General features: G+C 43.6%; 1 protein-coding gene across 7 annotated transcripts in view; it reads left to right on the plus strand.

Moving 5' to 3' along the window:
• Positions 1-4,093: 4,093 nt before the first annotated feature.
• Positions 4,094-14,439, plus strand: part of PBRM1 (polybromo 1) — a 70,509-nt gene continuing 60,163 nt past the window's right edge. For 4 of the 7 annotated variants that reach the window (XM_040359392.1, XM_040359396.1, XM_040359395.1 and 1 more), the window contains exons 1-5: positions 4,095-4,394; positions 4,709-4,814; positions 6,937-7,579; positions 11,478-11,689; positions 13,283-13,468. In XM_040359392.1, coding sequence (XP_040215326.1) covers positions 4,143-4,394; positions 4,709-4,814; positions 6,937-7,579; positions 11,478-11,689; positions 13,283-13,468 — 1,399 coding nt within the window. In that variant the 5' untranslated portion in view covers positions 4,095-4,142. Of the gene's footprint in view, positions 4,395-4,708; positions 4,815-6,936; positions 7,580-11,477; positions 11,690-13,282; positions 13,469-14,439 lie in introns of all 7 variants that reach the window. The other 3 variants (XM_040359391.1, XM_040359393.1, XM_040359390.1) reach the window with 2 other exon arrangements.

Consider the following 14,439-nt stretch of genomic DNA (forward strand, 5'->3'; position numbering starts at 1 on the left):
AAATTTGACGGTCTGGCTTTTGAAGCCAGAATATTGAAAGATCAAGGTATTTCGGGTTTGGTTTTATCAACCCTGATGAATGCTAGAAAACCTGTCTAGGGCTATCTATTATAGAGTCTGGCGATCGTACGTTGCTTGGTCCCAGACAAAAAGATGGTATCCTCGCAGACATGTGATTGGGAGGATTCTTGCGTTTCTACAATCAGGGGTGGAATTAAAACTAGCATTAGGGACAATTAAAAGGCAGATTTTGGGTTTATCAATTTTTTCCTGAGACTGATTGCATCACATTCTTTGGTGCAAACCTTTATTGAGGTGGTAACAAACTTGATTCCACTGGTCAAACTGCCTTGTGTGCCTGTAATCTGAATCTAGTACTTTCAGTTCTGCAAAAGCAGCCATATTCCATTGATCCTGCTGTCAAAGAAATTGGCCTTTTTGGTTGCTATAACCCCAGCAAGAAGGGTGTCAGGATTACCCCCCCCCCCCCCCACCTTTCTTGCAAAAAACTTTTTCTGGCGTTACACCAGGACAGGGTGGTCATGCGTCCTCGTCCTGATTTTTTGCATAAAGTAGTTTCCAATTTCCATTTAAATCAGGATATCACGCTTCCCTCTTTTTTTTTTTCCGAATCCAAGGACTAGGGAGGAGAATTTGCTTCACTCACTTGATGTAGTTCGGGCAATTAAGGCCTATTTAAAGATTTCATCTTCATTTCAGAAGGCTGGCTCCTTTTTTGTCCTGCCAGATGGTCCTAGGAAAGGCCAGGCCGCGTCAAGTTCAACTATTTCTAGATGGATTTGCCAGGTCATTATCCAGGCGTATGAATTGAAACGCAAGGTTCCGCCTTTTCGTTTAAAAGCACTGTAACGACTACCCACTGGTAGTGAGGGGTATCGGCCGTTGGAGACGTCCTTTTTGCTGACAAGTTATGATATGCAGGTACCGCCGGTATATCCCATCGAACGCCCTTCCAAGAAACGAGACGGGCTACATTTGAAGGGTCAAGCAGACTCACTTTATTTGGCATATTTCACCTGCTTATATCTGCTTACAACTGTTACAAGAACAATGACAGTTTCCGCCCCCCCCTTTCACCCAGTAGGGGGCTTCAACACAGACCCCCCCCCTGAAACAATGACATCTCCTTGAATTAATCACTTGACCAGTCTCTAGACACTTCGGCACCGCACCCCACTTAACATTTTCTGGCCAGGCACATTCCTTTCTCAATAGAATTCAATTAACCTTTAAAACAATTATCACTCACACATAATCCCCATCAGCATACACCTCACAGGGGGGCTGTTACCTACACAAGAGAGAGTTCATTAGCTATGCGAAGGGAACATTAGCATTCAGCAATGAAAGAGACTTGTCCAATTAACCCTTTGAGCTCAGAATACAATGTGGTACATCCAATTGTGACAAGCCATGCAGTTCCTTGTAGTCCTTCCTGCATGAAGATTATAACTGTCCCGGCAGCATGCATAAGCACATTCCACCGGAGGGGTTAGTGCATCATCAGGGGTCTATGGCTCAGGTTTGCAAAGCGGCCGCTTGGTCTTCAGTGCATACATTCACTAGGTTTTACCAGGTGGATGTTCGAGCTCAAAAAGGGGCTGTATTTGGCCACAGCGTGCTGCAAGCAGCGTTGTAGGTCCTTTGTCTGGTGGTGGACTTGGGATTACTGTGTTCCCTCCCCTCAGGGGCATTTCTTTAGGACATCCCAGATAGTCGTTATTATGGTTGCTCTGTGTCCCGTGATGTACAATAAAGAAAAATAGATTTTTCCTACAGCTTACCTGTAAATTCATTTTCTTGGAGTACATCACCAGACACAGAGGTCCCTTTCTGGGATCTTCATTGCTTGCTACAAAAACTGAGGTACTTCCTGTATGAAGTTATATGAGGGGAACTTCAGTGTCCATTCACCTATAGGTGGCGTATAACCCAGATAGTCATTATTATGGTTGCTCTGTGTCCCGTGATGTACTCCAAGAAAAGGATTTTACAGGCAAGCTGTAGGAAAAATAAAATTTTAACCAACTTGTGCTAATATTAGGAAGAAATAAGCCTTCTTCCTCTAATCGCACCAGCTTCTCTCCCAGATTCGCTACCTCTGAGCGGGTGAATCTGGAAGGGAGCTATTTCAGTGTAACGTTTGTGAGATCTTCAAATCTCACTTTCATAAACTGGCCATTTGTGACAGAACGGTTGTGTACTGGGATGAGAAGCTGAGAACATGTTCTCTGCTCCTTATCTCAGCTACATAAACTGGAATACACCAGAGATCAGCCGTGATCCTGAGGATAACAGCTGATCTCTGTTTCCTAAATGGACACCATAGTAATTGTTTGCAACAACAGGAAGGGTTAACAGATGTTGATATAATACTTGATAATCAAATCCTGCCTACCCCAATTGGGTTCAAGCTGTAAGCAGGAGTTGATCCTGGTAAAATTTGTTAATTTGATGAACAAAGAATGTAGTGATTGGTGATGAACCACACCAAAAACTCAGATTTAAGAGAGTTGTTAAGGGTTAAATTCTCAAGTATTTTTAGAGCAGGCATGTCCAAAGTCCGGTCCGTCTGGTGCTCTTGTATTTCTTTTGTGGCCCCCAACGAATCCCCGAGCGCCGGCCACAAATGATCGGTATGCTGGCTGCCTTGGAGGAGAGAGACGAGTGCCGTGCAGACAGGGTAGTATTTCCTGTTTACACAGCCTCCTGTGTAAAAGGAAGTCCCATCTCCTGCACTGCCATTGGACAACTGTTCTGTCCATCACAGGAGGTGGGACTTTCAATTTTAGACGCCCATTGAGAAAACAGGAGTTTCTTCTGTTTGTCTGTTGGTGCTCGTCCTGCCCCCTCGCTGTCTCCTTTGCAGGCTGCACTGACGGCAATGGTGGGTGCTGCATTCATGGCAATGGTGAGTCTGCATTCATGGCAATACAGTGGGGTGCTGCATTCATGGCAATACAGTGGGGTGCTGCATTCATGGCAATACAGTGGGGTGCTGCATTCATGGCAATACAGTGGGGTGCTGCATTCATGGCAATACAGTGGGTGCTGCATTAATGGCAATGGAGTGGCTGCTGCATTAATGGCAATGGCGTGGCTGCTGCATTAATGGCAATGGCGTGGCTGCTGCATTAATGGCAATGGCGTGGCTGCTGCATTAATGGCAATGGCGTGGCTGCTGCATTAATGGCAATGGAGTGGGTGCTGCATTAATGGCAATGGAGTGGGTGCTGCATTAATGGCAATGGAGTGGGTGCTGCATTAATGGCAATGGAGTCGGTCCTGATTTCCTGGCAATGGAGTGGGTGCTGCATTCATGGCAATACGGAGGGTGCTGCATTCATGGCAATACGGAGGGTGCTGCATTCATGGCAACTGTGAGGCTGCAGATGGGCACTGATTAGGTTGCATTAATGGGCACTGACCCTTATTTTGCTTCACAGTTCTTTATTTAAAATTTAAAAATTAGTTCTTTATTTAAAATTTTAAGATTTTTTTCCCTGAAACTTTCTTTTTAAAGTGAAGGTGCGTGTTATACGCCAATAAATACGGCATATCCAAATAACACGTTCAAGCTAATCTCTTCACCACACACAGCCACAAAGACAAGAGAATTCTTGCTGGGCAGTGTATTAGTGCTCAGACGAACACGCTTAGACCAAATTTTAATGATTTTTAAAGAATGTCAGGCAAAATGGTCAGCCCTCAAGCATGTTTACTTCATCAAATCTGGCCCTCTTTAAAAAAAAAGTTTGGACACCCCTGATTTAGAGGCTCTAGGGTGAGAGAGCCAAGCTTGACAATTTTTTAATGATGATGATGGAGTAGTTCTTATAGGCTAACATCAGTTCATATTATGCTTGGATGTTTACCCTAGCAATGACATTTGATAGATGGATTTCCATAAGCTGGTTATATTCAGTCTTTCCGCTATTAATATATGAGCTATAATCGTTCTATATGTTGAGGGATATCTTTTTGAGATCTATATTCCCTAAAGAAATCCTTCTACTGAATGTTGCATCTCTTTGAAGGCCTTGATTATATTAGCTGCATTTTGTTTCTCACACATTCTTCTTTCATTACATTTTAGCAAGAAAAACATAAGGAAACAGCGGATGAAGATTCTGTTCAGTGCAGTTCTGGAGGCTCGGGAACCCGGTACTGGACGCCGCCTCTGTGATCTTTTTATGTTCAAGCCATCGAAAAAGGACTACCCTGACTACTATAAAGTTATTCTGGAGCCCATGGACATGAAAACAATTGAACAAAACATTCGTACGGACAAATATGCAACAGAAGAAGCCATGATGGATGATATGAAGTTAATATTTCGAAATGCCTGGCACTATAATGAAGAAGGCTCACAGGTTGTACAGCATTTATTTATTTGTAGAAATCATATTTCTGTGGTTATTTTACCTTCATGAGTACAAAAATACTTTTGAAAGTAATACAGCAAGCTGTAGCATCTAAATGTACTATCATGAAATATGTACATGCGCATATGTAATCTGATCCGGTGTCCCCACTTTCCTTTCTTCACAGTTTTGTAAGTGTTATATCGACTCTGTGTAATGTTTTCTCAGATTTCTGACTGCAAATTAAAAGTAACAAACCATATCATGCATTTATTCTGCTTGCCTTAGAAATATTGGTGATTGTGTTGCTCATTGTCATGCAGGTTTATAATGACGCACACATTCTGGATAAAATCCTTAAAGAAAAGAGGAAGGAGCTTGGCCCTGTGCCAGATGATGATGACATGGCATCTCCAAAACTCAAGTTAAGTAAGTTGAATAGTGCTTCCTGCATTCCATTCTCCTGATTGACATTCTGTGTATGTTACATGGTAAAGTACCGTGCTGTTTATCACAATCTGGGTAATTAAAACCGAGCATTGCATTAAATTCAAATATACTAGTGGTGCACTAAAATAAAACTTCTGGTGCCGAAACCGAAAATTTTGGATGCACTTGGCCCGAATCGAAATTGATGGGTTTAAAAAAAAATTGTATTGTATTCGACTTTTTAATTACCGTATTTATCAGCGTATAACACGCACTTTTTCACCGTGAAAATAGTGTGAAAATCGTGTGTGCGTGTTATACGCTGATATATAAAAAAAAGAGCATGGTACATACTGCATTAAGATTGCATGGCGAGTGCACACCATCGCAGACAGCCTGGGGGACGTGGGAGTCTCGGGCCACTCAGATCCAACATCACAGACCTCCGGAAGCCATCCCCCACTGCAGTACACAAGCAGAAAGCATGTCTCTTACAGCCGTCTAAATTCTCGCTGCCGTCAGAGCATAACCATGTTAAGCAATAGAAAAATAAGTTGCGATAACCATGTTAACCCTCTGCACGGCTCGCGAGAGTTGAGCTGACAGAAATCTGAGGTGACAGGTACAAATGCTTTAAAACGGCAGAGAGGGAAAAAGAGTGTGGGGAGTTAAACAAAGATACACACTGTCTGACACCCCTTGTCCTAGCCCTGAATATAGCCCAGAATTTTGGAAATCAAAATTCCACCTAAATAATGTAAAATACAATTGCTAGTTCCCAATAATGGATAGGAGATGTGAAATCTGTCTTTTATGAAATTAGAGTTTCTTTTACATTCTATCTCAGTGCCGGTTCACATTTTGCAAACTCTGCGATATCGCGTGTGATTTGCACCGCAGTGTAAATCACATACGATGTCGGTGTGATGCGATTTCAGCCAAACAGATCGTATGGCTGCTATTGCATCGCATTCGGACCAAACTCACGCAGGACCCTTTTTGTGGTCCGCACCAGAATCCGATCACACCCATGCGAACCGATTAATGTCCGAACTGTCAGTTGTATTGGCACTCCCCACAGATCGCATAGGACAGTGTGAACTGCTGTGCGAGTCGGGTGCCATGCGAGAACCCGCAGTGGATTTGCAGGGTTCCCACATCGCACAAGTGTAAATCAAGCCTGAATCAAACACCGTTGTGTGTGTGTGTGTGTGTGTGTATGTATGTATGTATGTGTATATAGTAACTGCTGAGTGACAGAAATATTACAGTCTCAAGCACTATTATATAAAGGGCAAGTGCCGGTTCACATTTGTGCGATGCAGGAACCCTGCGAATCCACTGTGGGTTCCCACATCGCACAGCAGTTCCCACTGTCCTATGTGATCTGTGGATAGTGTCAATACAAAGTTAATGACACCCCCATTTCAGCTTGCATATCGCACTGCGATCTGACAGTTCGGACATGAATCGGATCGCATAGGTGTGAACACCCATTTGATCGAATTCTGGTGCGGACACACCATGCAATGCAAATTCAGCCATACAATGTATGGCTGAAATCGCATTGCTTGGACATCGCAGGTGATCTGCAGTTCTTTATTTAAAATGTTGTTTTTTTCCTGAAACTTCCCTCTTAAAATAAAGGTGCGTGTAATACGCCGATAAATACGGTAATATCATGACTATCAGACTCCTTTCACAAGCCTTTCCGAGGTTTGCCAAGGTCAGCCGAACTGTCCTGTAGGAGGTTGAACCTAAATATACTCCATCCCTAAGGTCTATAATCTTTATCCAGTCTCTGGCTCCTCTGTACAAGGCCAGGCTCACATTCGTAGTTTGTGATAATGCATGCATGTTAACTCCGGATGAGTTTGTGTCTATGAGTAATGATTGAAAAAACAAGGTCACTGGCACAAGCAGTGGGAATTGAAAGGTTTCTGCTGAGGTAATTAGGTCACTATGTTCAGGTTCCTGCAGAAACTCAAATTACACCGGTAAGATTAGATCTCCCTGGAAGAGCTATAGTATATACTTGGGCAAATTAAGCTGATGACTGTTGAATAATTAATAGTGACGTGTTGCTTTCCTCAGGAAGTTCAAAAATCTTTCTTCTTTCTAGGTAGAAAAAGTGGAATCTCTCCTAAGAAAGCCAAGTTTTTGAGTCCTATGCAGCAAAGGCTAAATGAGGTGTATGAAGCGGTAAAGAATTACACTGATAAACGTGGAAGACGTCTCAGCGCCATCTTTTTGCGGCTCCCATCTCGCGCTGAGCTCCCTGACTACTATGTAACAATAAAAAAGCCAATCGATATGGAAAAGATCAGGAGTCACATAATGGCCAATAAATATCAGGACGTTGATGCTATGTGTGAGGACTTTGTGGTTATGTTTAATAACGCATGCACTTATAACGAACCAGAGTCTTTAATTTACAAGGATGCCTTGGTCCTACATAAAGTATTGTTGGAAACCAGAAGAGACATTGAAGGGGATGAGGACTCCCATGTGCCCAATGTGACACTGCTTATTCAGGAGCTTATTCACAACCTTTTTGTGTCTATGATGAGTCATCAGGATGATGAAGGAAGGTGTTATAGTGACTCTCTTGCTGAAATCCCTGCTGTTGACCCCAAGTTACCTAAGCGGCCTCCATTGACTTTTGAAATAATCCGAAGGAATGTAGAAAACAACCGGTATCGACGACTTGACTTGTTTCAAGAGCATATGTTTGAGGTACTGGAGAGAGCTCGACGTATGAACAGGTAGGAAACTTTAAAATAGTTGTAAGTTTTTTTTTTTTTTTACCTTAAAGGGGTGGTTCCCCCTAAAACACATTTCTAACAATAGATTCGTAAGACCCGTTACACTGCGGGTAGGCTGGCTTTTTTTTTTTTTTTTTTTTTGTACATACCGACATCTCGGCGTCTCGTCCCTTGTCAGTGGGCGTTCCTATTTGATTGACGTTCCTCGGACGGGCGCATACGTGACGTCACGTCTTTCCGAAAGAAGCCGAACGTCGCTGCGCAGGTGCCGTATAGAGCCGACTCTATACGGCGCATGCGCAATGACGTTCGGCTTCTGTCGGAAAGTCGTGACGTCACGTATTCGCCCGTCCGAGGAACGTCAATCAAATAGGAACGCCCACCGCCAAGGGACGAGACGCCGAGATGTCGGTATGTACGAAAAAAAAAAAAAAAAGCCAGCCTACCCGCAGTGTAACGGGTCTTACGAATCTATTGTTAGAAATGTGTTTTAGGGGGAACCACCGCTTTAATGCATCCCTGCCCGGTCAATACCCCCCTTTATTCTTAATTGAGCCTGATCTTGATCCAGCACTGTGCCCAAGGGCAGCGTCTCTCTTCTCTCTCCTCTCTCTTCTCTCTCCTCTCTCTCCTTTCTTTAACTCCCTTAATATCAGCGGTCAGGGCAGCTAGGGATGTATTACATGTGGTTATGGCTGCAAATATGTCTCTCAGTGAGTTCACTATCTGAGGCAGGGCTGGTGAGGGTTTACGGCCTAGTAGAGCTGCCATCAGGAGTACTCGCTGCGCTCCAGGGATAATCCGGGCCGCCCCCATCCTCCAGGGGGACTGTGTCATCTGCGTCCGACGATCCACCGGGCAGCTCGCCATGTACCCCTGGGTAAGTATTAATGTCCGCAGCCAGTGTCGTGGAGAAGAGCTTTTCCGCTCCCTCCCTATGTTTCTCTTTGGCCGAGCACTGGGCCCGAGCGCCATTTTGGTGAGCCATGCTGTCTGCGGACCGGGCCGCAGATTGCTTCCTAGCAGCCGACATTCACAGCGTACCGGGGAACAGAAGGTACCGGAGTATTCAGGAGACCTTCCCGCAATCAGCGGGCGTGAAAAGCAGGCAAGCCGGGTGTTAAACAGGATGGACTGCAGAAGATTCGGCGGAGAGGAGCTGAAAGTGCGTCCGGCTACATCAGATGCCTGGCTACGCCCCCCTCTCTCTCCTTTCTTAGAGGACAGATTGATTGCAGTGGGAGCCATTGGCTTCTGTTGCTGTCAATCATATCCTGTGCCAAAGAAAAGGGGCCAGGGCTGAGCCACACTATCTGGGTCTATGGGCACAGGCAGTGTGGCTCGGGATTGAGCCCACAGGTGTGCCACAATAATAAGAGACTTCCTATGGTGGCACATCGAGAAGAGGAGGAGCCTGGAGCGCTGGCGGGGGACTTCAAGAAGAGGGTTGGGGCTGAAAAAAAACTGATACATGGCTGGCCAGCCGTAGATTAGACTATTGTAAAAGCTGTTTCCAAAGGCAATTACTGCATTTTATAAAAGCTGGTTGCTCGCAGCAGCCCTTTCCCTTTGGCCATTTTATCCATCTCTAATTTGGAATTAGAAGTCTCAATACACTTTGGCAACTTCTGATTGGCACAGCAAATTAATAGACCTGCCCACACAGCGGCCTCAGCTGTCCACAGATGTGCAAGTATATTGGTGTTTAAGAAGGTAGGGGCTGCACTAGCATACTTTTTGTTCCCTGTATATAGAGGATAATTTGTCTGTTTCAATAAATGAAGATTTGTGTTTCTAATGTCGCGTACACACGGTCATTTTTCAGCATGAAAGAAAACAACGTTTTTTAAAACGTCATTTAAAATCGTGTGTGGGCTTCACATCGTTTTTCGGCTTCTGAAATACGACAATTTTTTTTCCCGAACATGCTTCATTTTTTAATGTCGTTTTTTAAAATGTTTTTGGGTTGTAAAAAATGATCGTGTGTGGGCTAAAACGACGTTTTAAACCCGCGCATGCTCAGAAGCGAGTTATGAGACGGGAGCGCTCGTAAAATTACCATTCATAATGGAGTAAGCACATTCATCACGCTGTAACAGACAAAAAAGCGTGAATCGTCTTTTACTAACAAGGAATCGGCTAAAAGCAGCCCAAAGGCGAATAGAACTTCCCCTTCAGAGTGCCGTTGTACGTCACCGCGCTTTGTTCATCATTTTTTTTTAAAACGATGGTGTGTGGGCAACGTCGTTTTTAATGATGAAGTTGGAAAAACTTTGTTTTTTGGACATGCTGAAAAATTAAAAATTTTTTTTCATGCCGAAAAACGACCGTGTGTACGCGGCATAAATAATAGGGAGGATAAGTGGGCATCTGCAAAGACTGAATAAGCTGGAGAAAAGTGCTGGAGGCTTTATGATGCTGATGTGTAGTAAAAGAGGGAAAATGGGCACCTATAGAACACTCATGCATAACTGCAGAATGCCTGTTGTCATTGATTTAAGCAACGGATAAGTAGTGGGTCTTCTAAGGGAAACCGAGGTGAAATGTTTTATTCCTCTGCATATGTACACTGCTATTTTTTTCTAGGATATTTATGAGAACTGCTTTGAAATAAAAGCATATGTTTTTGGGCAGTCCTATATTGCTGTTATATATGTAAATAATAATGCGCTAAATCAACTGATCAAGTGAAGTGTCAACACATCAAAAAATACTGGAGGAGAAAAACAATAATATACAAAGAAAAATGAGTTCCACAGTTCATTTGGTATATAGTCCCTTGATGCTGCAATCCCAGGACAGCTCAGCAACACCTTCCCGGACCACACATACACAATGTGTGGGTTTCAGCAACTTGATGGTTTAGAACAATCAAACTGGTCGGGTCAGAGTGTGCTTTCCACCAGGTATTCAAGTGCTCAAATGTGCAGGGAGAAAGGGAGAAAGAGAAAGACCAATAGTGTGATACCGTATGATGGAATACTGGCGTCTCACAGTACACAGAATATCACTCACGAATCCTCAGTAGTAATAAGGCTGCAACGTATGTGCGTGTGTGCTGCTCAGCTTGTCAGGCTCCTCATCCGGCACCACCGTGCGTCCCGTCACTCAAGCTCCTCCCCCACGCGTATCGTCACTAGACACGTGACTTATTCATGGGTCAAATTGACGTGTCTAGTGACGATACGCGTGGGGGAGGAGCTTGAGTGACGGGACGCACGGTGGTGCCGGATGAGGAGCCTGACAAGCTGAGCAGCACACACGCACATACGTTGCAGCCTTATTACTACTGAGGATTCGTGAGTGATATTCTGTGTACTGTGAGACGCCAGTATTCCATCATACGGTATCACACTATTGGTCTTTCTCTTTCTCCCTTTCTCCCTGCACATTTGAGCACTTGAATACCTGGTGGAAAGCACACTCTGAACCGACCAGTTTGATTGTTCTAAACCATCAAGTTGCTGAAACCCACACATTGTGTATGTGTGGTCCGGGAAGGTGTTGCTGAGCTGTCCTGGGATTGCAGCATCAAGGGACTATATACCAAATGAATTGTGGAACTCATTTTTCTTTGTATATTATTGTTTTTCTCCTCCAGTATTTTTTGATGTGTTGACACTTCACTTGATCAGTTGATTTAGCGCATTATTATTTACATATATATCTTTGCTTGGTTTAGTTCACCGTTATAATTGCAGCTTTATCATTTATTTATTGGTTAGGTGGTATAATTAATTAATTAATCACTAGTAGCGCTGTAGAACCTCACATAATTTTTTGCACTATATTGCTGTTAGACACTTCTTCGTGTATGGTGGGAAAGAAGGGAAACAGCAGAACCAGGATTCCTGCAACCTCTTTTTTGTTTGTTTAAATGCCTTTATTTTTCTATAAGAACGGACTCTGAAATCTATGAAGATTCTGTGGAGCTCCAGCAGTTCTTTATAAAGATCAGAGATGAGCTTTGCAAGAATGGAGAAATTCTTCTGTCACCGGCTCTGAGCTACACCACTAAACACCTCCACAATGATGTTGAAAAAGAGAAAAAGGAAAAGATGCCTAAAGAATTTGAAGAGGACAAGGCCAAACGAGAAGAGGAAAAGAAAGGTAAATTCATTATTTGATTTGTTTCTACACTTGACATAACTTCTCTATTGATATCTTTATTAGCTGTGGTGTGCACCAATTTAAAGTGCAATTTCAGCCAAAATGTTAGAACTTTTGTCAGGTTTGCTGCTTAACAAAATCTCTGCTCACATAACGTCATGGTAGTAATGTTACACATGGAAAGCATGGTGCATGCCATACAGTTATAGACCTGACAGATGAGATGCTTCAACAATTTGTGTTATTATCCATTAGTCCATAAATAAAATATCACCAGCACACCATTTATTATCAGAGTGGCCTTTGATTGGTGACATGGAAAACGTGAAACATTTTGGAGCTCTCGTTCAGGTAACAGTTACAAGGAAATCAATGTGTTTTAATTAGGGAGATTTCCTCTCGCTTCCTGTCCTGGAAGTGCTGCAGGAAGTGAAACAAAAGTGGAAGGAATTCCCATCCTAGAGAGTTCTGGTGACAAATCTGAAAATGTTCCATTTCCTTTTACTCTCTGCCTTAGAAGCAGTGGTCAGCAGGACAAATCTAGGAGATGAATCTACCCAGTAGAAACACAGGTTCTGGAGGGGGGCTTTTTTTTTTTTTGTGGTAGATCCAAAAAACAGGATCGATTTTATTGGGAGAGACAAAATAATGGTACTGAGCCAACAAATATGTGCTTTCTCAGAATGAGAATAAGGTGTACCTTTTAAGAATTGATTCAGCTAGACGTCTGATCTTTAAAGGAATTCACAGCAGTTTTACCTTATAGGCCTGGAAGTTGCACGCACTGCGCATGCACAAGCCGCGCTGTGCACCGTGATTGGCCGAGCAATCATATGGGACCTGTGACGTGTCCCAGATTGCTGAGAGGGACGGGGGGAGAGGTTACCTTCCTTCCTGCACCAGGGTGCCCAGGGATGAAGTTTGAGCTAAAACCCTCCCCCCAAAAAAATGACATGCCAAAAGTGGCATGTCAGGGGGTCACCTTCCCTTAAAGTGGAGGTTCCATTTTTGGGTGGAACTCCGCTTAAATGCAACCCACAGCCAGTATATTTGTTTTTGTTATAAGAGTGACCATTAGACAAACAGGCTTGTACAGTAAGACTGTAAGAGTAATCAGAATGTGCAAAGTCCAGTAAAGAAGAGTAGCCAGTAAAGTTTAGGGGCTACTGTAGTCAAGAGGTAATTTTGTGATTGGCTGTTACTGCAGGAATAGGTGTTTTGAATATCATCGTTGACTTTCTTAAGAGAATAAAGTCCAACAGAATTCATGCTGCATTTTGATGATGCCTTTGCTTTAAGAAAGATTCCAGACTTTGTGAACCAAGGCCTTAATGTCCAGGCCACGTGACTATGCCACAAGTGGTAAGCCGGTGGCTTGTATAAACCTGCCTAGGACAGCTGACAATCTACAAGCTTATGCTTTTTTTGGATATTCATTTATAGTTACAGTTGCTACTGGTCCGATCTACATGCCAACATGAAATATAAAAGCTTTTTTTTTCTATATATATTTTTGTGCTTTGTTTGCAGAGATAAGCATGTAGAGCTGTTTATAAGATGTTCATCTTTTTTTTTTAATGCATTTTAAATCAGAAGCTGAAAAAGCTGAAGATCCTGGAGGAGTTTCTGGCCAATCTGGATTACATCGCACTTACAGCCAGGACTGCAGCTTTAAGAACAGCATGTATCGTGTGGGAGACTATGTGTATGTGGAGCCTGCTGAGCCCGACCTTCAGCCACATATTGTTTGCATAGAGCGCCTTTGGGAGGACGATGCTGGTGAGTTCTTGCATTGGTTATTAACCTCTGGAAGGAGAAGTATGGCTTTTTTGGCTATACTTCTACTGTGGGTCACTATGGCAAAACAAAAAAAGCCTGGACTGGCAGCTGGCTCAGCCTCTCAGCGAGCTGCCAATAGCCTGAGCCATGCTCTCTTGCCCACTCCACAGCCCATCACTCAAGTGAACGCTGCAAAGGCAGGACAGAGAGTCGGCGACTGATAGTCACCAGCTCTCTGCAGGCTGATCAGCGGTGTTTGATCGCCAAATTCTCAGTTTTAGAGGTAGCTGGGATCAGTGCTGCAGCCATCTAGAGGTGTATGATTTTTTTTTTTTTGCAAATCCCACACTTCTCTTTTAACCGCTTGCTGCCGGGAGGACATCCATAGATGTCCTCTGGTTGCAGTGGTTATCCCGGGATGATACTTGCACCTGCAAGCATCATCCTATTTTGAAAATTTTCAGCTGGCGATTCTCTTTCCAGCAGAAGCGATTAGAGTGGCTGAATAGCCATTTCATCACTTCTGCAGATGGCGGAAAGGGGTCTCGCCCATCTCCACAGAATTTCCTGGGCTCTGCCGTCTGATCGCGGAGCCTGGCAGCGAGGCAACTGGTGGCGACGGCTGCACAGAACAGAGAGAGAGGAACTGACATTGTTCCTCTCTCTCTGTGACTCCAGAAACCGGAAGCAACGAGTATGTAGTCTCTTCCAGTTCCGCCTGTTTGTTTTCATGGCCGTTAGCGGCCAGGAAAGCAGCTGATCTGTGTCTGGTTAGCTGCATTGGAGGCCAGATCTCTCCATAAAGAGGACCTGTCACAGCCCATGAAGTCAGAAGGGATGTTGTTCATCCATTGTGATAGCAAAAAAGTTAATAAAAATAAAGTGTCAAAAAATTGCATTTGAAAAACCACTGTGCACTCCCATAATTTTATTCTATAGAGCCTCTTATAAAAAAAAAAATATATATATAT

This window comes from Rana temporaria, chromosome 7 (assembly GCF_905171775.1).
Source record: "Rana temporaria chromosome 7, aRanTem1.1, whole genome shotgun sequence".
In the NCBI taxonomy this organism is placed as follows: domain Eukaryota; kingdom Metazoa; phylum Chordata; class Amphibia; order Anura; family Ranidae; genus Rana; species Rana temporaria.